This window comes from Lemur catta, chromosome 8 (assembly GCF_020740605.2).
Source record: "Lemur catta isolate mLemCat1 chromosome 8, mLemCat1.pri, whole genome shotgun sequence".
NCBI classification, from domain to species: Eukaryota; Metazoa; Chordata; class Mammalia; order Primates; family Lemuridae; genus Lemur; species Lemur catta.
In genome coordinates, this window is record NC_059135.1 from 24,126,087 (window position 1) to 24,152,611 (window position 26,525).

General features: G+C 36.3%; 1 protein-coding gene across 2 annotated transcripts in view; it reads right to left on the reverse strand.

Annotated features, from left to right (window-relative positions):
* Positions 1 to 26,525, reverse strand: part of UNC80 (unc-80 homolog, NALCN channel complex subunit) — a 188,401-nt gene that overhangs the window by 118,779 nt on the left and 43,097 nt on the right. Inside the window, exons 15-22 of one of the 2 annotated variants that reach the window (XM_045559184.1) lie at positions 23,864 to 24,011; positions 21,715 to 21,863; positions 19,467 to 19,633; positions 18,637 to 18,735; positions 14,763 to 14,977; positions 13,499 to 13,605; positions 12,062 to 12,158; positions 4,316 to 4,488 (exon numbers count right to left, since the gene is read on the reverse strand). In XM_045559184.1, the coding sequence (XP_045415140.1) occupies positions 4,316 to 4,488; positions 12,062 to 12,158; positions 13,499 to 13,605; positions 14,763 to 14,977; positions 18,637 to 18,735; positions 19,467 to 19,633; positions 21,715 to 21,863; positions 23,864 to 24,011 (1,155 nt within the window). The remainder of the gene's footprint in view (positions 1 to 4,315; positions 4,489 to 12,061; positions 12,159 to 13,498; positions 13,606 to 14,762; positions 14,978 to 18,636; positions 18,736 to 19,466; positions 19,634 to 21,714; positions 21,864 to 23,863; positions 24,012 to 26,525) is intronic. The other variant, XM_045559183.1, reaches the window with a different exon arrangement.

Sequence of the window (26,525 nt, forward strand, 5' to 3'; positions counted from 1 at the left end):
TTTGCCTGTTAATGGAGACCACTGGGCTCTGTTAAACTTTGACTGATTTTGATCTCTGGAATTTTGACCTCTGAGCTCTGCACACAGCTTGGCCTTGATCCTGAATCAAAGACTCAAGTATGAAAAGATCTCCTCCTACCGAGCGACTACCTGAGCCTCCGGTACATTTGCTGCCAGTGGATCCAGTCTAGTGACAAAGAGCTCATTACCTCCCAATCCAGGCTACTCCCTAAGTACACATCTAAAATGCTCAGCAAATGCCTCTTTACGTTAAGGCTCAAAAGACACTGCTTATAAGCATCAAAAGCCTCTATTTTATTTCTTACCATGAGACTTGAAAGACTGAGAGGCTCAAACAAGGCCAGAGTAGGTGTCACAGGAAAGGAAGAAAGGAGAATCGAGAGGTCTGGTAACTATCTAGTCATAGCCTTATTTTGGTGACGTAAAAGAAATTTTAAATTTTCAATGTGCTCTAGCCCAATCTAATGGCAGGAATCCAGCTTCAGTAAGAAATAGAGCATACCTACAGCTGGAAAGTCCTGTGTCATATCTCTTTGGAAACTCTAAGCAGTACAGCAGTTGGAAACCAGATAAATATAAAATCATTTGACAAGAGGGAATGAAATCCCAATACCCAAAAGATTTCATTATCAAAGAGTACATCAATATTACTCTTAAAATAATCTCCATTTAGAACCCGGTATTAATTTGTTTTATTGGGATTATTTTTCAAAACCCTAAGTGTGTGGCTGTCTTTGTGACAAGCCTTGTGCTTCATCCATCCCCATATATCTTATATAAGTCCTAAAAGCTTTCCATGTAGGAAGCAATTATGACAGGTTTCCTTCTGTTTTTATATCATCAATGAATATTAATAAAGTAATTTCAATTACTTGATGAAATGGTCTGTCTTTGCCAGTGATAATGTATTAATTAAGATTGAGTTCTCAATATTTTTGGTTTCATGTATGGGTTTTGGGAGGAGTCTATGAACGTTCTGATATTAATGCAAAATTCTGTCTATGAATGTACTTTTCTTGGGAGAATTTCCATAATTTTCATCCAATTCTGAAAGAATCTACGTCCGCAAATATTAAGAAACACTAGTTTAGAGAGTGAATATACGTTGTAAATCTTTATAATTGAAAATGTCTTATATTTGCCTTTTATGAATTTATCATGTATTCATGTGATAAGTAATATTTTTGAAGATTCAAATCCCTTTGGGATCACTAAAAGTCATTAGCAATCTTCTTTATTACAGGAGACCATATACATTTAAGTATATTTTTAACGTGTCAAAGAGATACTCATTTTAATTTATTTAAATCATCTTTTTCATAGAGAAAGCATATGGTATTGCTAAAAGAGTCCTGAATGGACTCAGAAGATTCTGCTCTGATCCCCGTTTCAACATCAACTAACTCATATGACCTTGAGAAAACTCACCTCAGCTCTCGGGGCTTTTGTTCTCTCATATAGAAAACGTGTGAATGAAAAAAGCTGCTTGCTAGAATCCCTAACACGGCATGATGACATATTTATGTGGAGATTTCAGGATCTCTGAAAGAATGTGGGCCTAGACTTTTCCAGTGAGCAAATGACAGTCTGTCAACTTTCATCAGGTGCTTCCTTGACTTTATAGACTGTCAAGTATAATTAAAATTATTATTTTCTACTATAATCCCGTTATTTTCAAATTTGCATGGTAAGCTGTGCCTATATTTTTGGCTCCATTTTTAAACAAATTGAAATAAGATGATTTATTTATTTATTTATTTACCTTAATTTCATTAGTCAGTTGTCTAAGAAATTTCCAAAAGTAGCTATGACGTTAGGACTGAGATAAAGATGGATATGACAGTACCTTTGGAGCACTTCAGCTTAAACCATCTGTAAGATGGCAATATGCAATTGTCATTGTGTATTTAATAGTTGTTCAGCTAGCTTCTGTCACCTTCACTTTCTTAACCACATCTAAGTTATTGGGTATAAAATACAAAACTTATTATTTTTGCATGTTTTAAAGTAAGTTCTAAAGTAGTTTCATATAATTTTTTACTAAGAGAGTCAGCACAGTGGAATACAAAATATAGGGGCTTTGAAGACAGATCCAGGTTCCAAACTGGCTCTATCCTTTGCTAGCTTTGTAGCCCTGGCCTATTAATTGGTCTTTCTGAGCTTCAGTGTTTTCCTTTGGAAACATAGTAGGCACACAATAAATATTAATCATTTATCAACCTTAGAATGCTGTACTAAGAAGTCTGGAAAACAGGTCACTATATAAATACGCTCTTCACTAGAAAAAGTGAAAATTCGTCAAGCTCTTCAGTTGATTTTGTTATGTTATCATTAGTAGCTAGCACCATGCCTGGCACATAGGAAGCCCTCAATAGACATTTGTCGACTTAGTTCATTATTACATGGTGAGTATCTTATAAGCCACAAAGACTACTGGCTTTTTAGTTCTACCACTCTTGCCATTTGATGTACAGAACTACACCTACCCCCCGCCCCGCCCCGTCACCTCACTTACTACTCAGGGAGGGGCAGAGGAGTGCTCCAGTCACCATCTTTGCTCTCACTGTCACCCTGTTAGCTCAAGGCTTCCTTCTGTTCCCTAACCAAACCCTGTTGCTTACACCATGGCTGGCACCATGCATCTGATATTTCATATCCTTATGAACAGTTTCTAATCATTGCAAATCTGATAGTTATATAAAAAATGCATTTGTGGATATTTTAATATGTACTTCTTTTTTTATTCTGTTAATTGTAGACTAACAAAGCATCTAATACATGGTTTGTTGATGAGGTCTACTTTATTGACTACTAGTATTTTTGGTGAACTGGCTGTTCATATATTTATTAATTTTTAAATGTTTAATTGTTTATCCTTTTCTTATGAATATGTTACATTTATTTATTTTAATCTGTTCCTTTGGGAACAGATCGAGCTGTGATTAAGAAGAACCATGTGTGACTCAAAGGAGTGACAGGATTGTTTCCACTCTCCCACCTAGGAAACAAGGAAATGGCTCCTTGCCTTGTCAAGCTCTCTTGCTTTAGACAGATACCTTACTGTTCTTTGATCTTTTAATTGCCACTGGCCCCAGCTCTCCTGGAGACCTGTGATTCTCTACCTTTTACAGTCACTGTAGCATACATCAATACACATTGAACAAATCTGTCATTTAAAAAAAAATCTGCAAAGGCCAATATCCAAACAATGGGAAACTGACTAAAAAATCTTATATAATGGCAATTCATCATTTTGGGTGATGAGTGGTATTTATATTTCAGTCTTAAATGAAGCCACATTTAGCTGGTGACTAAATATCCTGACAGCAAAGTCTGCAAACATCACAGAGAAATTTCATGAATTACATCATAAGGTTTGGATGATTTTTCAAAGGTCAAATGAGTGACCAGTGGTCACTTATTCATGTGTCATAAAATTTGGAAAAGGGATCACTTACAGGCAGCCTTAGCAGTTTTTGTTTCAATAAAAATCTATTTTAGTTTTTCTTCCTTAAAAGTGAAAATGAAAGACGTTCATTTCTTGACGCGTACTTGGTATTTTGTACCGTGTTTACACAATGTGTGAAGAGTTTACAAACCAGAAGGTAAATAAAGGGAATTGAGAGACTGAGTTCAAAAGTCACACATGGGCCTATTTTACCTGACAAAAATACTTTCTAAATAAGACCCACTTTATATTTTTTAATCCCTTTCATGTGTACAATACCATACAATGTTCAGAGTGCTTCCATACAATTTATTTTCACTGATCCTTCCTTTGTATTTTTCCTCCAATTAATAAGTCATAAAACCAAGACTCAGAGTTTAAAAGACTAATACAAGGCAAACATAAAGCTAATAATAATATAATAGTGGCCTACTTTATTGAGTATATTTCAGGCACTGTGACAGGGCTTTATGTCTAATATCACATTTAATTCTCACATCAGCCTTAGGAGGTAGATCTAGTATTATTATTGCTCTTACTCTCATTTTACAGAGGTTCGGCTAATAAATGTCATTGTGATTCTGACTCAGGCGGTCTGACTCCAGCACCCTCACATACCTTTAATTACGTGGTGTACAGTCTACTTCTCAAGACTTATTAAATAAGATTTTCCTCCCCTTTTTTTTCTTTTCTTGCCTCACTACCTTTCTTTCCCCTTTACCATTAATTCTGAGAAAAAATAAATAACCCCGCAGTTAGGGTTAGTATTAGGGATTCATGCTTACCTTCATTAACAGTATGAATTGGGATGGGGGACAGAGTGGGCAAATTCTTCCAACAACTTACTAGATCCAAGGCAGCTGCCAGAATGGACGCATCAGGAATTGTGCCCGGCTCACAACAGTTTAACAGAAATTGAAAGCGTTTCATGCCTTGTCGGATTGCTCCAAGATTCACCACGTTTTTGCTTTTTCCACTGTCTTGGTTGGGAGAAAGATGGTCGTCGAAACTGTGGCAACCTGTAGGGGTGGTGCCGTGGTGGAGGAATGAAACAGAGAGAGTGTAATGGATCATAGATTTAAAAAGAGCTTCAAAGATACAACAGTGTTTCCTATATTGTTGGCCTACTCTCTCTCTCTTTCTCTCTCTCTCTCTGTATATATATTTGTTGGCCTAAACTTTCTCCCTCACTCCACTTCCTTCCTCTCCTCCCTAATGCTTGATTTGAACACATTCTGACTTTGGGGAATCTGGTGATACATGGCATATGAAAATGTAGGGTATTACCTACATTTAAATGTAGGATTGATCATCTTACTACCAGGTCTCCTCTTGAATATTAGTAAGAGCTGTTGGTATATTTAAAATGATTATTCCTGGAATCAGCAACTAACTTCTGTTTTTATGGAAGATGCAATCCCTGTGCAATTTCAGATCTGTTGTAATAAATTGATATGAAGGACAGCATTGCAGTTAAATAAAAAACCTTTTCTCAGTGACGATGCAAAGAGTCGCTGACTATTAGAATTGTAAAGTACCTTAAAGGTTAGTCATTCAATTCCAGGATTTCCAGACCTGGCTGTGCATCAGAATTATTTGGGAAGTTCCTGAATCTCATCCAGTCCTTCAGAGTTTCTTGAGGTGAGGTGTAACAATTTGTATTTTGTGAAGCCTCCCAGCTGACTGATGTAGCTAGCCTGACCTGGCCCTGAGGCCCAAAGTTTGGAAGCCACTGATCCCTCCCCTCTTATTTTTCTGAAATTAAGCTGCCTATGGATTAATCAGTCTGGAGCTTATTAAAATACAGAAAATTAATAATCCTTTGCTAGAGATTTTGATTCCATAGGTCTGGGGCTATGTGTATTTTTATCAAACACTCCACATGATTTTGATGCAGAAATAAGGATCACACTTGAAGAAGAATTATACAAAGTATTGATTTTTCATCTTTTTAAAAAAATCCTCAGGCACATTTTTAAAAACCTAAATATCTCATGATTTTCTAAAGCTTCTGGTATATTTCTCATTTGTCTTATATATGGTTATAATATTGAATATAGTTTTTAAAACCAGGTCCAAGCCTCTTCTCATGAGTCTGAAATGTTCCTCCAAAATCCAAGAATATACCTCTAGGAAGAGCATCACTGAATTAGAGGTTGGCTTAATTTGTGCTATTATTGTTCATTTGAGATGTTACTAACTCTTGGTCTTCTCTGAGAAGTCACAGATCTTATTTCTAGAAATGGCTTTCTCACCTCTTCTGTCAAGAATACTCTGATTTCCTCTGCCCCCAACTCCCCACTTTCCCACCTGCTGTCTTAGCACAAGGGTGGCTCTTATGTCCATAGCTCTCAACTAAGGTGTCTTACACCCAAGTCTGTCACCGCTGGTGGTTGCAAAATATATGGTGAATTATTTGTTCCTATTAATAAACACTAATTTTTGCAAATTTGCTTTTAAAGATCAAATCCAGAGTTAAGGTTACCCTTCTAATAATTTGCATTGGTGGTAGATAAAAGGGGGTGTTTACAGTTATGGGCGTGGGTATACCATGACAGTGTGTCACAAACAGGGATGTTGGCCATCATATCTACTAGTGGAAAAAGTAGGTACCTACCATCAGGAAACACTACTTTTGGAAGCAGTTTAAGCCTGGGGCACAGATTCCTTTAGACTTTATTACCAGGCATGGCATAAAAATAATTATCAATTCTTGGTCTACAACTTTCACAATGACTCAGAATCATATTGAAGTATGTAGATATGAAATGTGATGTCTTGGATTTGTTTTAAAACACATTTTAAAAACCATAAAAGATAGATGAAGAAAATATGGCAAATATTTGATCATCATTGCAAATGGGTAATGGATATTTGGGATCAACTGAGCCATTCTCTTTACTTTTGTCTATGTTTGAAATTTTTCTTATGCATAAAAATGGCTCAGAATATCATGAAAATATCATTATCAAAATTTCCTATATTTCATTCTTTATGAGTATATTTCCTTTTCAGATGCAAATATTCCATATACAGAAATTCCAAATTCAATATCTTCAATACTTTTTTTTTTCAGTTAGTAAAGCATGTTTTATATCAAATGCAAAAGGAAGTATCACAAGAAAAATTTAATGGTGGAAAAAATTCAAAAGACAGAATCTCAAATGATACAAAGAAGAAAAGCTACAGATAAGGAACTAATAATTCCAGGACAGTCTTGTTTTCAGCCAGCTCTCTTTCAAAATGCTACTGTATTTACTCACTGGGCATTACAAAGCTACTAGAGTAGGTATATTCTTGATATTTTCCATAGCTGTATGTCACCTTATTAATCATTTGCATATATCCCTTTAATAGTTACGTATATCAGAGGATTCTCATCTGTTAAAAAAAATATCAACTTAATAATCCCTCAAACTTTAAACTGGAGATAGACCCCAAATAAGATTTTTTTTAGTTTTCTTTGTAGTGAATCCAGTTGTTTTATTATTTGTTAATATAATTAAGATTTAAAACACATTAGGTGATAACTGTCTCAAATTTGTAATAGAAGTAATACATAAGACAGGATAGATGATCAATAAAGTTATTCTTATTCATCCAATTTATTAAGAACAGTTGTCATTTAATTAAGGGAAGCATTAAGGATATGTATTTCACCATTTTCTTTAATATTTATTTGACAAGATGACTAATTTCAAAAGAAATGTATTCAATATTACTAAAGGCAGCGCCATCTTGATTGAAAGAACTTCAGAAATAATGCGGTTAAGAAATGTAAGTAAAATAATGAGGAGAGAAGTGATCAAAACACTCTCTGTCAGCAAGAACCTATATTCTTTGCTTCACAGAATGATGTACATTTATTAGGGGTGAGAAGACCAGCAGAATCCTATAAGCACAAAACATAGGCATCACGCTGTAAACAAAAGCTATCTATAATGGAAAATTTCCATTGTATTTTTTAGCATCAATAGATAACAATATAATTTTACTCCTATTTTTGAGCACTTAGTATGTGCCAATACTGTATGAACTATTTTATAATTTATTTCCTTTATTTTTTGCAATAGCCCTATAAGATAGATTTTTAAGATGATTAAGAAAGAGAATGTATTTGTGTGTGGGATGTAAGAGAGAGAGAGAGAGACAAGACAAAGACAGAGAGATAAGAGAGAGGGCAGGTTAAGTAGCCCAGTCTAAAGTTGTACAATAGAAAGCTATAAAGTCAGGATTCCTACCCAGACCTACTGACATGGGCCTGTGCTCTCACCACTACAACACTGCAACACTGCATCTCTAAAACACCCAAATGTTTACATGGAAGGAGGTCAGACTTTTACATTTTGCTGAAGGTAGTGATTATGTTAGGAAAATTTAATGTAAGACATAATTTAACATTGTATATATTATATGTATGGCGTTTTTCCCTGTATCCTTAATGATAAACTGATTATAAAATTTTACCCTGCTGGCATTCCATATTGTAATACTAAAAGAAATGTTAAAAAGTAATTTGGCTGCCAAATATCCTCTTCTTTATCAATTTCTTATATAAACGTACTAGGATGTAAGAACGCCCGTTGGCTTTCTTGAACATAATGATTACTTTTTTAGCTTCAGTACATTTTAGTTGCATTTGCTCAATATTTTTTTCAGGTTTATTGAGGTATAATTTACATAGAATTTATTTTTGTAAGCTATCAAATCCAAGAAGGGACATTTCAAAATCTAGTATTTCTTTTTTAAATATTATTTTTAGTTGATAAATCTTTTTTTTTCTTTTTGAGGAGAAGGAAAGAGAAGTTTATTAATTTGCCGGCAAATGAGGAGGTTGGCCAACATGTGTCTCAAAATACCAACGTCCTCTTTTTGAGCAGAACACAGCTTTTAAAGGTGCTGATCAATCCCATTTTTGGCTAAGGCAATCTCCTGATCTCCACCCAGATTAATCCCATTTTCAGCTAAGGCGATCTGGGTGACCTCCACCCAGATAATTCCCGTTAGCCATCTCCTGTGGTACAAACAACAAAAGACATTCCCCTACCCTTCCTGACTGCTGGCCTGAGGCAGGGATGCAGATCCTAGTTCTCCAAAAGGAGTGGGTGATGTTTTAAAGAGACACAAAATGTTATTGTATACATTTATGGGTACAAAATTTCACATAGACCAAATCTAATATTTCTTTAAGCAGCATTGCTCATTGAGTTGATGGTAGAGCTGAACACATAGAAGATATCCAAAAATTTGTTGATTGGTTTAAAAAAAGAAAACCATTGCTTTAATTAATCAAACATCTTCCTTCAAATAGAGACAACATGATTTCTAAAACGAAATAATTTCAGTCAATGTGAAAACACAGAAGAAAAAGATAGCTGATCTCTGAATGTCATTTTAATTCTATTAAATGTTCACTAGATATATTTTTCATTTGTGGAATAAGTTTTTAGATTTTAAAGAAATTCTATTGGCATTTTATTTTAACTCAAGTACTACATTTGAATTAAAGGTAAGAATGTTTGATGTTTGTTTTCCTTAACGACTTTAAAGAAAGAAAAAAAGCAATTTTGTAATTATCCATAATAAATAAAAATTAAAAAAAATAAAAAATGCAAAAAATAATTTAAATGAGAAAGAAAGGACAACACAGGTATCATGGATGCACAGGGATCATTTATACACACAGATTGCAAAGGAAAGAAGAAAAGAAAGAAAGAACAAAATTAGGCTCAGAGATAGAAAGATGTGCACATGATCAAAGGCAGTAGTTGTTGCAAAATACAGTATACTTAGATTAGCAGATGATGTTGTTTTGGTTCATTTAGCATAGCCAGATATACTTATCTTTTCCAAGAGATTCCAAAAGCATTATCTCACAGAATACCTTTTATAATTTTTAACAAGCCAGAGAACATAGGCAAAGAATGTGATATATAAAGCTATATTTTCTTGCTAGTCACAGGTACATAAAATATTTCAGATATCAATCTCAAGTATTATGGTTTTGTTTTCTAGACATGCAGAAAGAGACTGCCTGTATTTCAGGCATTTCTGACACAAACTTATCCTAGAGCCTGGCTTTTTTAATATTCCATTTTATTTGTGAATGGAATGTAAAGAGTATATAAAACAATGACTAAAATCTGTAGGAATAATGGTCAGTAAAACACAAAATCCAGAATGAACTAAGGTTTATGAGAAATGCTAATGATAACATGTTTGGAACAAGAATAAAAGTAACAATATTGGCTTATTACTTGAAGAAGTAATTATAAGGGAATCAAAAGGAGAGTAGGCAACTCAATTATACTTTCATCTTTTCTACCAAACGGAAAAATCTACAAATGGGAAAGTTCAGTGCCCAAGTCAGTTAGGACTGTTATAACAAAATACCACAGACTGGGTTACTTAACAACAAACATTCTGGAGGCTGGAAGTCTGAGATCGGGGGGCCGGCATGGTAGGGTTCTTGGTGCAGCTCTCTTCCTGGTTATGTCCTCATGTGGCCTTTCCTTGATGTGCACATGCAGAGACATCTTATATCTCTTCCTCTTTTTACAAGAGCATTAAAATCCCATCATGGGCACTACCCTCAAGACCTCATCTAAACCAAATCACCTCCTCAAGTCTCCACCTCCAAATATCATAACTTTGGGGATTAGAGCTTCAATATACGAATTTTGAGGGGACACAGACATTTAATTCATAGTAACAGAACAGGGTCATTAAGAAGGAATATTCACCAAATGTGAGAGATCCTACACTCTGAATTTAAGTCTCAGTTCCAAAAAACTACACTCCAGTGCATAAAAAGAACTTAGATATGTGATTACAGCACCACTCAAATAACATCCAGCTAGCATGGCACATACGTGGAGAACACACTTTAGTCCACACTTCATTCTCAGAAAATGCAACAAAAATCTATGATAATGACGATTCTGAACAATAGACATATTGTCTCTGAAATATCATGAGAAGTGAAAAGAGTGTGAAAGGACTGAAAATAACAAAGGCCCTGGTTGCTAGGAAGATTCTTAAAAACACAAATTAATGAACTTGATGTCTGCCCTAGCCAAATTCTGAAAGAGATAATTAAATAGTCAGGAAAATTTTAAAAAGACAGAGGTAATCATAGGAGCCACTGTAGCTTCATGAAGAATACATCATGTTGAAGTGAGCCACATTCTTCCTTTTGATAGAGTTATAAAGATATCACTGAGAATTTTTTTCATAAAGTCTGATCATATTTTTGTAATGAGATGGGAAAGTGCTGTCACTTGTACATTAAATGTATGGTTGGCTGAAAAACTGTATCTACAAATTGTTAATCAATCAAAGTCAACTAGAATTGTTCTTGGAATATCTTTGTATTAGTCCTGTTCAGTAATAATATGAACAACTTCCAAGAAAACAGGGAAGTGTATAGGTCTCTGCAGATGGATCTTTATAGCACAATTGCAAATAAAAGATAGAGAATTCAACTTGGTTTGGGTTCTGTCTCTTAATTTCCTTCCTGGGTAAGTGACTTAACTATGCCATAAGTTAATGAAACAAACAACTTTAGTTATTTATGAAACGAAGAAGTAATAATGGCTACATCAATGTATACATATTTATTCATATGAAGAAGAGCTGGCAAAAGTTAATACAAACCATGTGATGTGAAAATAAATAATGTAATTTTCAATTGTGTTCATATACTGGCTATATTCCTGGAGCTTAATAATTGCACTATTACACTAATTAATTTCAAATGTAGCATATTGCATTTCATCTGAAGTTCCACATTTTGTAAAAAAAAAAAATATACAAAAACACACATCATCTAAGTAAAACACATAGTAAAAAGGAATCGGAATGGTAATGGATCTAGAAACACGTGAGGAAAACCAAAGAAGCCAAAGATACTTAACCAGCAGCAGTAAGACTAAAAGAGAGAACAGGAAGTGGAATATATATGGAGCTAGCATCATATGTGTGTGTGTGTGAGAGAGAGAGAGAGAGAGAGAGAGAGAGAGAGAGAGAGAGTGTGTGTGTGTGTGTGTGTGTGTGTGTGTGTGCACGCGCTGATATAAGCGTCATAACCAGGACAAATAAATCAAATTTAAGAATAAATATATTTTCAGAATGTAAGGAAAGATTTTCTAATAATTAAAGCTGTCTAACTGCGGAACAGGTTGCTTTGTAAAGTTAAAACTCCCCCTCAGTGGAAGTGTGTAGAGGGTGGCTGGCCACCTGTCAGGGATGTAATGAGCAGAATCTGTAAGTAGATAGGTGGGTGTATAAAGGATATCTGAAGGTTGTGTAAAACTCTTAGATTTTAATAAAGGATAGAACAGCAGCAGAAGCTGTGTCTTATTCTTTGCAAACCCACTGCCCACCAGGGAGTGAGGAACATAGCCAGACTTCCATAAATGTCTGTTGAACACACTGATAACAAATAGAGAAGCTATAGATAGTAGTAAAAGACGTGTATGGGAAAGAAATGAACGAAAAGTCAACAGAAATAGAAAATAGACCACTTAATCTAATTAAATTTGTGTTCTGTGATGAAAGCGGAATGGAATTCTTAGGCTGCATGACATTTACCAAGACGCTTGAAGAAATTCTCCTCTTCGTCTCTTCCATTTTCCATCCCACTCCCTGGCCCACCTTCAGAAAGCTTCACAGCACTGGTGAATTTGACCTGAAACAAAAAGGAAAATAGTCAGACAAGTAAATCCAAAAGCAAATTTTTGTGGTTAGACTAATCCTTGACTTGAAAAATAAGTTGTTAAATAAGTTGTTTAGAACATGAAGTTTACTTCATTCTCTGGCTTTCACATTTGGTTAGTCGGTATAGTTCATTCCCATGTGCCAAAAAAGACATCACTATTATATAAGGAAGATCCAGGTCATAGGTTGAAAACTAAATAATCAGGCACTATAAAAATAATTGAGATATTCTTAGAGTTAAAATAAGATAAAGTCCAAACTCAAATTCATGATCAGCAAGCCATATTCATCCTTTATGAATAACACCGCTATGGAGAATCAGGCCAAAGTGCAAGACAGCCCAATAGAATATTTTAACTCTCTGTGAAAGAATCAGTATAAAGTAATTTATAGAGTGTACTATAATTAAAGTACAATAACATAATTCTCTTTCTAAGAATTAAAATGTGTTCTTCATCTCGTCATTAGGTCAATAGTTGTCAAAACTTTAAGCATGGCAAGGAAGCTATGGGCCACACAAACACAAATACTTGACCAAATTTTTTTTAGCAAAAAGAAGGTGAGGAAGGAATTATAAACACATAAATATGATCTTGCTATATTATTTTTATAATTTTAAAATATTAGTTTTAAAACAGACTAGACAGAAGGAAACTGGTTTTAGTGAGATTCAAAAAATAGTGTCGAAGCAAATAATTTGTACACACATAAAGAAACTAACTCTTATCATATGCTGAAAATTAGGTATAAAGTGACCAGACCATGAATCATCCACAGGGAAGAACTCTTGTAGGAAACGTATTTCACTGAGAATCATTACCTTTACCAAATCCTATGCTGTTACCATGCTTGACAGTGTTATGAAGGAGCATTTAGTGAAAAAAGTTATTCTGAGTTTCTTTATTCTTTTCAATAAGGAGAATGGTTCAGATTAAGTCAAAAGTAGTGGAAGGAGGATAAATGGTATAAATATGTAAACGGAATCACTATAGAATTACTAGATCCTTGGATAAGGGTTTAAGATGTCAGTAATTTCACATATGTATTAAAAGTTAAAAACAACTGGAAAATAATGCCTATGTACATCTCTATATCTGCATTATATTATATAATTTTTTGCCACACTTTTTCTTTAATCCTTCCTATGATAGCCTACTATTTCAACATTTTAGTTTCCATTGCTCATCTAAGAAACTCAAGAGTTTCTTCAACTCCTCCTTATTGGCGCCTCCAGGTGTTCAGCATTTCCCAGCCCTGACATTTTTCTATGAGTGACTCAACCTTCCCTTACACAAGTAATGTCCTGTTTACCTTGGAGCTTTGCCTGATGAAAGACAGTCGGTCCACTGAGCTGATGTCCAGGAGGTCCTCCACTCCATCTGCCAGGCCCGAGAGGGAGGATCGTTTCAACCAGTTTCCTATTTCATAGATTAAACATAATTAGAATGATAGAGCACTTTCTAGTAAATGGATTAAACAACAAAGTCAACATGTTCCTAGCAATGAAAGTTACATGGCTTGATATAAATAGAAGCAAAAACAAATTGTTTTCAATGTACATGCTTGGAATCAAAATGTTCAGCATTAGACTATAAAATTACATGACCGAATATGACCAGGACAAAAAGAATCTGATCCTCTTTGTGAACAAAACCATAATCCACCTACTTAACCTTAGAATCTGATTCTCTTTGTGAACAAAACCATAATCCATCTAGTTAACCCTGACAACTTTCAAGACTTACCTCCTAAATATCTCTCAAATCTGTCCACTTCTGTTTACATGGATACGGCCCAGTCCGAGCTTCTATTTACTTATAGCTGGACTATGAGGCAGCTTTCTATCTGGTCTCCCTCATCTGCTCATGCTCCCTCCGGTATGATTTCCATGCAGTGGTCTTTCAGAAAAAGTTTACTTTCCTGTTCAATATCCCACCTTAGCTACCTAGTGATCTAGGATGAGAAGCCAGCCTGAACTGCAAGGCCTCACATGCTCTGGCCCCTATTGTTCTACCATAGTCATGCAGCCACTCTTCCCTCCATTTCAGTTCTTCCAATTTCCTCCATCCTAATACCTTTGCACATATTGCCACCTGGAGTGCTTTCCTCTTCCTTCTCCTAAGTATCATCTTAATGTCACCACCTCCAGAAACCTTTCCTGAGTCCTACATCCTCCCCCCCCATTTAGGTCAGTCTCATTGTTGCATGCTTTCATAGCACTATGTCTATTACCTTCATAAAATTCATAGTTTGCAACTATACTTAGTTGTAGGGTTATCTGCCCTAATGATTGTAGTTTCTACTAGATTGCAAGTTCAGCAAAGTTGGGGGGAACTACATGTTTTTGCTCACTATTCAGTCCCTGATTCCTAGCACGAGAGGCACATAGTAGTGGTTTGAGAAATACCTGTAAAAAGAAATGAATGAATGAATGAATGAATGAAAGAGTCAGCCTAGGCCTTGTGACTTGAAGGCTTTCTCTTTCTTTACCCTTCCATGCATTGCTGTTTTGATTATGAGTTGATCGGAGGACATGGTAGGTAAAAAGAGAATCCATAAATAAATACAGACATACTTTTACCTATGGGGAGTTTAAGCTTCTTCCGGAGGGAAATTCTGCGGGATCGTGAGCGGGCACGCCGATCAGAGGTAGTCCCTGAGTGGGCAGTGGTGCATTCTGAAGTGTCCTGCTCAGACTGGCTGCTGGTGTCACTTGCCGCACTCTGGGATTTGAACATCTTGCGCCAGAAATCTTTCCGCCCCAAGTTGCCTCCTTGCATTTGCTCGTCACTGTAAGCAAGCAGAGGGCAGGGTTAAGTGTCCTACAGCACGTGTGAAATTCTCCTAAATTTCTTTCAATCTCCTGCCAGTGATATTTAGGCAAATCGTGCAGAATGATCTTTGATGAATTGGGATGTGGGAAGAGTGGGTGTGACAGTGGAAGCGGGACACCAAGGTTGACCCTCTGAGCCCTTCTTGAAAACAGTCCTGGCTCAGTTATCAAATTGAGGTGGTCATTTTTTTCAACTTTAATAAAAAAGATTAAATATTATTGAGGGTATTCACCTGTAGCAGAAGCACTTAAAATGTCAGAAAATATTCCTAAAAGCTCTCGGGGGCTTGTACAGTACTGTTCCTCACTCCTCATTCCCCACCCCAGTATAATATCATATTTGACACTAAGTAAACCCACAAAAAATATTTAATGAATGAAAGAATGAATAAATAAATGAAATGCCATCATCATACCCAGGGAATGCATCACCTTATAGCAAGTAAGTCAAAGAAACTTAAGTAGGGTCTAAAAGTAAAATGTAAGTACAACTCAATAGGACAAATATGAACACCTGCAAAGGGATTTTTGACTAGGGCATTCCACAAGAGGAAAAAGACAAGTGGCCAATAATATGGAGAGTTTAATCTCACTAGGAATAAAAAGAAGTCAGTTGACATGAGATCTCTCTTTTCACTCACATATAGGCAAAGATTAAGGGTGTAGGGGACAGAAGGCAATGGTTACTACCATACTTCCAGTAGTGGGATAGAATGATTCAACCTTTTTAGAAGGTAATTTGGTAATATGTTATCCAAGGCATGTATCAACACCCTCAACAGAGAAATTCAATTTCCAGGAAGCAATCTCAAAGAAATGATGGGACAACATACTAAGATATAGATATTATACAAGAAGGTCAAATACTTACTGACGTATTCTTAAATATTAAAAAAGTGGAAACAATATAAGTGTTCAACGCTCAGGAAACAATTGAATAAATTGTGGGATTCACATACAGTGACATCCTGTGTAGTTATTAAAACCTTATTTTAGAAGACCACTGATACGGAAGATGTTCATTATATGTGGCAAAGTTAAAAGGCAGTGATCAAATGGTTTAAATGGGGTAACACTAGGTTAATTTTTTTTCGAAAGTACACGTGACCATATGCCTGAGTGTGCTTTCTAGGTACACATGCTCAAAAATGTACCCAACATAATATACCAAGATTTTATGGAGCTTATCTCTAGTTGGTGGTATTTTGATTCTTAAACTACTTTCCCTTTATACTTTTCTGTGTTTTCCACATTTGTCAGCTTGAGTAACATATATTACTTCAGTAATTTGAAAAGGAAAGATTATAGAAAATGCTCTAGCAACATGTGATGAAATTTATTTATAGGGTTTTAGGTAATGATTCGCTTACAAGCTTTGGGGCTGAATCCTGAATTGACCTAAAATATGACAGTACCATGTATGACAATCATTCTCTGGAGATATTTATATGGAGATCCAGATTTTAGCCCTCAAAATCTCATCAGAGTACTAAATACTTATTCAGACTTATTTTAAACTAGGACATTCTTTTTATTAAATATGGGATGAATTTAAATCAGTTTTCCAGAATTTGACCTCTCAGCTACGTTTGATCAAATGAGCACAGGGTCTGAAGCATTTCTCACCTTTGGGGGATACATGATACATGATGAGTGTATGACTATGTGGTCTGGCTGGGAAAACATACAGGGAAGCTACAATTTATCATCTTTTTCAATAAAATGTTGCATAAACTTTGTCCAATGGTGTGTATCAATGATAAGTTTCAGAGAAATGAGTGCACAAAACCATTTTAGTATCAGTCAGGTAATGTGACTATTTAAGAAGGGAGATGGAGAAGAGACAGGGCAGGAAGGGGGGAGGATGGAAAGAGAAAGAGAAAGTAGAGGAGGAACTACGACTGTCCAAAGTGACCACCCACCTTTCTCCAGTGCTAAACAGAGGACATCTGACATGACACCTCCTGGGCCCACTTGGATCATGGGAAAATCCCATACTTGACATTTTATGACATCCCTCCGAGTGGAAATATTTTTGTAGAGGCGTATTAAAACATGTATCTTCATGGAAGGAGAAAGAATAGACATGTGCGAAATGCTGAAAAATTAGGTGGTGTTTAAATAGCACAGTGAACAAAGAGAATATTTTGGAATTTAGAAAACTTAATCATCTATAAAGATATAGTAGATGGTTTTATTTTTAAAATCTAATTTGCCTGTTAGGTCATTTTAATTGATCAAATTAGCTTCAATAGTTGCTGGTGCTATTTGGGAAAAAAATTCTCTTTCCTTTTTTTTGGGTAGACTTTGTGTATAAAGTCTTTTAACTCGTTTTGTGGCTATCCAGCCACAGAACTTTGTATTTCACATTGATTTTGTTTTCCTTAGAGCTTATGTTTGGATTTTTACCAAGTCTCTAAAGGCTATCGTAAAGGAAAAACTAAAATTCAATTTTGAGAAAGTTAAAGAAAACAAAAGCTTAATTATAATCTGACAATTTTACTCTTTCTTTGATTGATTGAGTCACTCATTCATTCATAAAATATATATTAAGTGCCTACTATTGGCCAAGCCCCATTTTGGTATTGGGGTAATAACAGTAAGCCAAACCACACATGGTTCCTGGACCCATGGAGTTTATCTGCTTTCTCCTCCCCTTTCCCTGCCCATTTAAGGTCAGTCTCTAAGATTTCGAAGTGCTACAAGAACTGTGTGGGCTTTTTGTTCTTCGAAGGTTTTGTTTGCTTGCTATGGGTTGCCAAGGCCCTGTTTAATGGCTGTTTGCTTCTCAGCTTTGATTTCCCTGACTATGAAGAAAAAAATAACATAAAAATCTTATACCTTGAATACCCTGTAGAGTTTCTGAAAGAACAATCATTTAATACTGAATTGGGTTTTTGGGAAGCAGAACAGTGTACCTAAAATGATAAATAAATATTGATCATTTCACTTGTGGGTTAATAATTCTCAAAAGGAGAATAAATACAAATGAGGCTTGCACAGAATATGTTATATATTTAGTGTCTACAGTAACCCCTAAATTTTCTAGGGACACTAATTTAAAGATGCTTTTGATTTTGCCATTGTGCAAAGTAGAGATTAACAGATGTCAGAGGATGTTGGACTGGATCTCAGGGGAGCAGGCAGGTGCAATGGAATACAGTCTGTGTTTCAGCTAAAACTCAGCACTAGGGAAGTTTCTATTATTTCTTTTTAGAAAAGCTTCATCAAGAACGTTGACACCATTCATACATTTAAAAAAAATATTTATAAGTGATTTTAAGCAAGAAAGTGGATGACAGCCCCAGCCCACCTGACATATATACTATTTTTCAAGATTCTTTTGCAGGAGTGTGAATGAAAAGCAGAAGTAGAGAAGAGACCGGAGATGGAAAATGTAGTTAGGAAGGCTTCTTGTAGACACAGGATGGTTGGTTGTGACTTGGGCCTGGAGAGATTAGTGGCATTGGGAATGAAATGTAAAGGGCAGAAGCAAGGCAAAGTTCAAAGGAAATGAAAAACCAACAATAAAACAAATAGCAGTTTGGAAAATAGAACTTCTTCCAGTGTGAAATGCTTAGCCCTCTGCATTGGAGACAAGATCAATGCTACTTACTGCTCTGGAGTCTGTGAGGGGCGACCAGACATGAAACTGCGACATTCCTCAGGTGCAGAGGACACTTGGCCTTTATCCACAATGCTTCCAGCCTCTGACCTATGCAAATTGTGCATTCTCCAATTATAACAGAGCAGGACACCAATTCTTAATACTTTATAGACCTCATAAAGCAAAACATTCTGTTACAGACAACCTATATAGCCTGCAAACCTTATGTCACCATGAGTCTATGTTGTATGGAATTAATAACCTACCATTTAACTCATGACTTAGCTGTCTTATTGCTTAACAACATCACCCTTATTGCAAACCCAGTCATTAACTACAAGCAGGATTTTAATTGTAGTTTCTTTTAATCTCTGTAAGTGGAAGTTAATATATAATAGGCATAAAAATATGTTTACTAGAAGGAAAAACAACATGGTGCTGCTCAACAATCTGTCTTTTGCCACATTTAGAATAACACTTACTGAACAGGATGATATTATGATATCAGTAATTGCTTTTCCTTTTTGGACAAAAATGTAAATTATGTATAGAAGTGACTCAAACATAGAGATAACATTTTACCACATAATTTATAGTTATGAAGTGAAGTTCAAATATATGAAAGTTTAGGAACAACTGAGCTCTGATTTATACAGAGGAGCCATTTAGTTGACACCAAAGTTATTCCTGGACTATGCCAGTGATACCAATTACCCAAGATAGTTTTACCATTCCTGCACCGAAGTTACATCATGTCAGGAACCACACAGACAACACAACAGATCATATTCTACTGACATAATGCAAATGCCAATATTCAGAGAGCCCAAGCTTCCAACCTTTTACTGCCTGCAGGTTTAGATTCCTGTTCATTCTCCTCTGCCTTTTTCCCTGGTGCTAACTTCTCGGCACTGTCAAGCAGAGCGCTGAGGGCTACTCTCCTGAAGACATTCCCATGAGCCTCTTTGATAAACTGGACCAGCTGACGGATGTCACAATATAGCCCCTGTTTGGAAGCAAGAAGGAAGTTTGGAGAGAGAAAGATAGCTGTGTGATTAAATAGTTTCACAGAAAGAAAGGAGGATGGTAATTCCTCAGGCTTAGGTGAGCACTGGAATCATAAAAGGAAGACAGCTTACTGCTGACGAAACCAATAGTATACGGACGGCCTCTCCACTGCTCCTATAGAAGAATATTACCAAGGCCCTTGCCAGTCATCCTTAGTGTGAAAAAGGATAGTTACCATGCTTCATATCAGAAAGTTGGCTGTATCATTAGAAAGATGTTAATTAACACTTTTAACCATTGGACTCCCGAGCTTTAATTTTTTTCTCTTAATTGTGACTTCTGAAGAGATCCCTGCGAAAAAAGGTAGGTAGAATTTTGTTTAGACTGGAGATTTCAACCCCTGTTCAGCTTTTCCAAATTTTCTGCATGATTGTGACAAAATATGTTGTCTTCTAGACACATCTAACAAAGCCTGATTATGCAAAGGATGATGCATTTTGCTGGACAGATTTAGCAAATTATATGCGTGCTGTAGGCCATTTGAACATGAACTTGACTGTGAACTCAAGGTAGTGCAGGACTATTAAAACAAATATATTGGTTAATCAATATTTAAAATATATGCAGGACATTTTTTTTGAGAAATTAAGTTTTGCATCCAGCATTTCCTCCCTCTCTTTCCTCTCTAAGAAGATTTGCCTTAGAGAAATGTTCATGGCAATGCAGAATACAGAAGCCTAAAGAACACTTACCTTGATAGATTTGGTTTTCAAAAACCTAAGACCGCTGGGACAATTATGTCCATGATCTTTAGGAAAGCAGAAGGAAGGGCCTTTGAGGAAAACATGGAGAGAGTGCCCTTTGGGTCACTGTGCCCTTCACTGTGCTCTCTGGTGGTTCCTCCACCAATGGAGTAAGACCCCAAAGAGCAAGGATTCCAAACTTACCAGAGGGCACACAGTCCTAAGCATGCTGCAGAAAGCACTATGTAAAATAATAGGTATAGATGAATAATTAAGACCTGTGGAGCCTCCCCAGGTTCTAGGTGCTATCTAAGGTGTGAGGGTCTTAATACCAAACCACGAAGTGAGGAAACCCAAGAATGACCATTCTGGTGGGATAGGGGTTCAAAGTCAAACTTAAGATGATTTTTTAAAAAATTAAGAAATATAGTATTTTTTCTATACATGAGTTTGTGAACAAAGATTTATAAGCACTCACGTACAATCAATTTGTTAAAGTATTTCTTGCCATGAGTAAATCGAATGCATATATGGCACCTGTGTTTTTAGTTTGGGGTTTTATTCTGTTTATCTCAAGTTAAGTCAATTGTTTCAATAGTTATAATAACTTAAAATATTTCCTTGATTTCGGTAGATTAGCAGATAGTATCCGTATGTGTAAATGGGCTGATTTCTGCATAGGAGTCATAATATCTACTAGATTGGTAGGATAGAGAAATGCTCCTTTTCCTCCCCAAAAGACCTGACTTCATCTATTCATGTCAGATTTGTCGCCCTCAATCTATATTTTGTACCCAAAATCACAATATCCTTGTAGCAGCTAAGCACCAACCTTTAAAGCCTGGTTCTCCCTCATGCTACCTGTGACTTCAGTGGTTTAATCAACAGTCTTCTAAGAAGAGTAGCTAAAAGATGACAGTGCTCAATGAAAGAAAACAAAACCAATTTCAGCAGCATCTTTGCATTAATTTTTAAAGTAAATATGGTTTCAAATCATTCTTGGTATAACATTCTTTAATATTTCATGAGCCAACAGACTGTGCTCCAGCACCTTCTTTCTGAACGGCTCGAAATACCTTGCAACTATTTCACCAAACACTACATAACCTTTGAGATGCAAGAGGAAGATAAGTCAACTTGCAGATAGGATGCTGAGTAACAAGGAGGAGAAAAGCATTGCTAAGGCTCCATTGTGACTTACTGGTGACACTGGGGAAAATAGATATTTCAACTTTAAAGTATGAACTTTTAGACTTCAACTGTTCTTCTTGCCATGAGAACTTTTCTCAGAGCAGAGACCGAGAACTCCCGTGGGAAGAAGAGGAGAGCTTCTCACCAGATTCTCAGGGCTGTGCAGTTCATGTGTGGTTGAAGCGCAGCGTGTGATGAGGGATTTAAACATGGCACTGACGATAATACCTTCCACATTTTGGGCTGTGGATTTGTTGTCCACCGTGGTGAAGTTATTTCCAAACCCGGCCTTGTCTGGAATGCAAGGGCACAAATTATAAGCAATGTTTCCATTAAGTTCCATTATCGAAAGGAGTAAGGAAGTACTTGGTACCCAGGAATTAGGGAAAGGCTACATGAAATACAGAAACAGAGCATTAAAGACACCCCTGGTTTAATAACGTCTGTGCAGACTTGGAAATAAATGAATCATGGTCTCCTTCAGAGTTCTTACCAGGACATAGTCAATGCATTTGTGGAATGTTTTGATTGATAAATCTTAGCAAAGGAAAAGGAATCAACTGTTACCTTTGAGAAAGAGTTTTAGGCTTAGAGTAGTTTTTAAGTAGGTGATCACTGGAACAAGAAAAAAGAAAAGATCTACTAAATGCCACCATTTGATTCAACCTGTTTGGTGCTGAGGAATGTGTGCTTCTCAATAAAAATTGTTCAGTCTGTCAGAAAGGGAAGGGGGTGGGACGAACCAGGCCAGCTGGGCAGGGAGAAGGAAGAAGCAGGGAGGAGCCCTGCAGGGGAAGTCATGCAGTCACCGGAAAAAAACTGAGCCCTTCCAAGAACTGCAGAGCACTCCCAGAAGCTTCTTGGGCACACAGAGGGGAAAAGCTACAATCTCCCTAAGGGCCACCTCCTTCTAACTCATACACATGCGAAATGCCAGTGAACTGAAGCCATCAACCTCCATGGCATTTTATGCCCGTTTTTCACATATCCATAGATCTTTGATAGGGGCACACAGGTATTCTGTGGCCTTGCCAGAGGATTCCTCACGGCCTCTGAGCCACCTGTGGACTGTGGGGAAGGGAATGTGCCGCTCCAAGATTGATCAGGTGGGGACCTGTGTCTCCCTGGCTGATCCATCGTGATCTACTTCCACACACCTTCCATTTCATCTTAAAATAACATACTTTATTACCTACCCCTCACTGCCTGTGCCGACTGATGGGGATTACCTTTAGATTTTGCATTAGTGAAAGAAATATTCTACTTATGCTCATAGTTTCTATTTCAAATAGCTTATGAAAGAGAAAAAAAGTTTATAATCAAGAGCTTCTCAGCTATAATCCTCACTTCACTGTGTTTTAAATTTATAATGTGCTTGGCTTAAAACAACTCTGATAACATAGGTTGTTTCAGGGGTTCTATAGTGAAGCAGTATTTTCTTTTAATGTAATGACCAGACAATAAAGCCTAGGTTACAGCCAGGAAAACTGCTTCTAAATCCATCAAATATATCTTCATTTTAAATTAATCAACTACTATCATACATGTATTACACGAGCAATAAAAGCTTATACTAAGATGTTATTCTTCTCAGACTCTAATTAAAATGTGTACTTTATTCAACTCAGGCTTCATGCATCACTTTCATTGCATTACTGCATTTGCATTCAAATGGTCCTTGGAGGTGTTCAGTTTATTATGCATGCAACTGGCATTCACTGATCTCCCTTAGGTCTCCATACTGGAGTTTTCTTTAAGCCATAAAGTTATAAAGTAGTTTGTGGGCCTATCTATGGATCCATTTGCCTAGTTTTAAAAAATTATGTATTTATATATGTATGTGTATATGTGTATGTTGAAATTCTGTTACTATTATATTTACTGTAATCATGTTTTGTTCCCTGTTTTATTTTGTGAAAAAATTGCCAAGGCACATAATAGGTTCTCATTTCATAGCTGTTGAACTAATGAATATGACCACAAAACAGAAGGTCATATGAGCAGGAGGAGTCCCATGAGTGGTAGTGTAAAAATGGAAGGGCTAAGTGAGGATGCCACAAGCCTTACCAAATTTTTATTCACTGAGGTCAGTTGTCCTCAGAAAGCTTCCAAAATGTGTCATCAAAGATGATGTGTAAGTTTTTCTTGTTTGTGCTCCATCAGACACACACCGTATGCACACACATGTATCTTCTCCTCTGAATTCTATCTCCACAAATTAAGTGTGCCCCTGAAACACTACCTGCTTCACTTCAGAACGATTTCTCCTAGGACTCGGGTGTAGCTTTACTTACTGTCAGTGACCGGCTCCATACAAAATCCTAGCAAAGCATGCAAGAAGTCCACTACATTATTGAGAGAGTCCTTGTTCACATAGTCCCTCATGGTTTGTCGGAACTGCATCTTATCTAGCTTGTATAGCTTAGTGAGGCAGTTCTGAGCCTGCAATGAAGGAAGAAAAGTGAAAAAGTCACAAGTACCAGCTTAAGCTACGGACGCCGTTAGTCTGAGACAGAAGCCTTCAGAAGGCAAGGGCTGCCACCCACCCCCGCTGGCCAGTGCCAGACAACACTGCTAGCCCCTCTTGTCTCAGTAAGGAGTGGCCAGAGAAACACTGAGGAGTCTGAGGGAGTTTACAGTGAGAAGAGCTACTCCTCAGGAAAAACCCAAGGGTAAGGAGTTCAATATTTTCACCAAGATCAAGATTTTAAGATCTTAATGAAAAAAACCTCAGAGCGTGAAATTTAGGTAAGTGATAGTCTTGGGAATCTGCCTTTAGAAAACCTCAAAGGCTTTGTGCAATGGGAAGAAGCATACTACTACATCTGAATAAAAGAGAGAGACGAAAGTTCAATGCAATGAAATGGGGACATGACAGCAGTCTCTGTGTTGAGGGAAAAGGGATAAGGATGGAGAAAGGAGAGGTGGCTGAGTGGGGGCCACCTTAGCTGAGGATGGAGAATGTTGGACAGCCAGGCATAGGCATGGAAGTCAGATTAGGGAGGGCAATCCCTGAGAACTGGGATCTTATTGGGGCCCTTAATGGTGACCCAGAAGAAAACTGAAGCTATATCACCATTTTGACAAATCAAGGCCCAGGGAAAAATTCTTGGAAATTTTGAGAGGAAAAAAAAAAAAAAGATTATAAAAGGCTGAAAGTTGGAATTAACAATAAGCTTCTCGGTATGACCGTGTTATAACCTTTCCATCTATATCACAAAGTCAGATGAATATTTTGTTCATTTGTCCTTTATTATGTTCCAAAAGATTTGAAATCAGGTATTTTTATTCCCAGAGAGTTTGCTAGTTGCCAGATCTTGAGCAAGCTCATTTTTTTTTGCTCACAAAGTAAATGCTACTTGCTATAAAATGAAGTTTGCAAAGCACATAGGTCAAATATGTTCTGCATGAAGAAGTATCTCATTATAATTCCACAAAGAATTTGTGAAGCTCTTCATTGTAATAGTTACTAATCACTTTAAAACCTTGGGTTGGAAAGCCCCAAAGTACAAATTTTTCTATGTTCTCTATAAAACACACCAAAAAGGCATAGCTTCTCTTTAGAGGCTATTAAAATGTCTGTATGGTCTATGTGAATTCAATGGGAAGTTTAAGCAAGTATAAGAATATCTAAATATTTCAATTCTGAATGAATATCCTAAACTTCTTTAAGAGATGTAAAACTATTAAGGAATACATTCCTTTTTAATAATTGGGGACTACCAGCTAATAATTAGACTAATAAGCTAAGCAATAAAGGATTGTATGATGGAATTTCTAGGCACTTTGATGAATATAATTACAGTAACCTTCTGTTTCTTAAAAAAAAAATTGAGAGGATCTGATCTGGTACAGGTGAGAAATAGTCTTTATATTTTAAAGGTTAAGTAACTTCTGAAAATCCAATGGTAGAGAAATCTGGAAATATCTAGCTTCTTGAACTAGACATTTTCCAGGGAAAATTTCTCAAATTTACATCTCTTGGGCAATATGTTTACTGAACATGAATAAGCAAATATAATACTATAGTGAACATTGAACAGAACTATTAATATAAGATAACAGAGAAATTGCCCCATAAATCAAGTTGAGAAGGCAGGTCAAAAATTGGCTGGATACCCTAGCAGGAAGTGTTCAGTACTCCTGGGGAGAAAAGCATGGTGAACTAGGTAATAACAGCAACTTCTCAAGTAGCTTCCGATCCAATTAGCTCTGCTTTCTGTGAACACAGAAAGATAGGTTCTGGCTGTCAGAGCCAGTTCACACCTCCAACCAAACCATGACACTTTTTATCATGTTTTAGCTTTTCATTTCATGAAATTGGTCTTCTGCATGGGGAATGATGTAGTTTATTTGTCTTTGAAGGCATTTATTGTAATAAATTACTGTAATAAAATTAAAAATTCTATTACATAGTGTAAGTATGGGGACAATATCAGCTTTCTATTGCCTTATTGTTATTCTTATTTTATTTTTGGCCTCAAAATCTAGATCTTGGTCAAAAAATTTCAAGTTTAAGAATTTAGAAGTCAATCACTGTGGCTATAACCCTCACATACACATAATAAACTAAAATAATATAACATAATAAAATGCAAAAGAGCGAAAAAGAGAAGCATAGATAGATGGACAGGTAGAGATATGACAGGTCATGCATTAAGCAAGAAGCCCAGCATGCTAATACTGTGCGAACACTTCATGACAAAACCTAATACCAAGGAAAAATGAACTGGCATTAGATTTTGACATGATCCTAAAACTCTGCCAAGATATGCCAAAGGGTTTGTGGGAATCAAATTTGCATCAAGCCCTTATTTTTAAGAGAATATTTTCAAATTATATCAATTCCAACATATGTATGAGGCAATGACCACAGCTCAGACTTGCTGTGGAGGTGGAGGTGGGTTATTGTTCACATTGGAAGGGAAAAGTGCAAACGAAAATGAACTGGAGTAA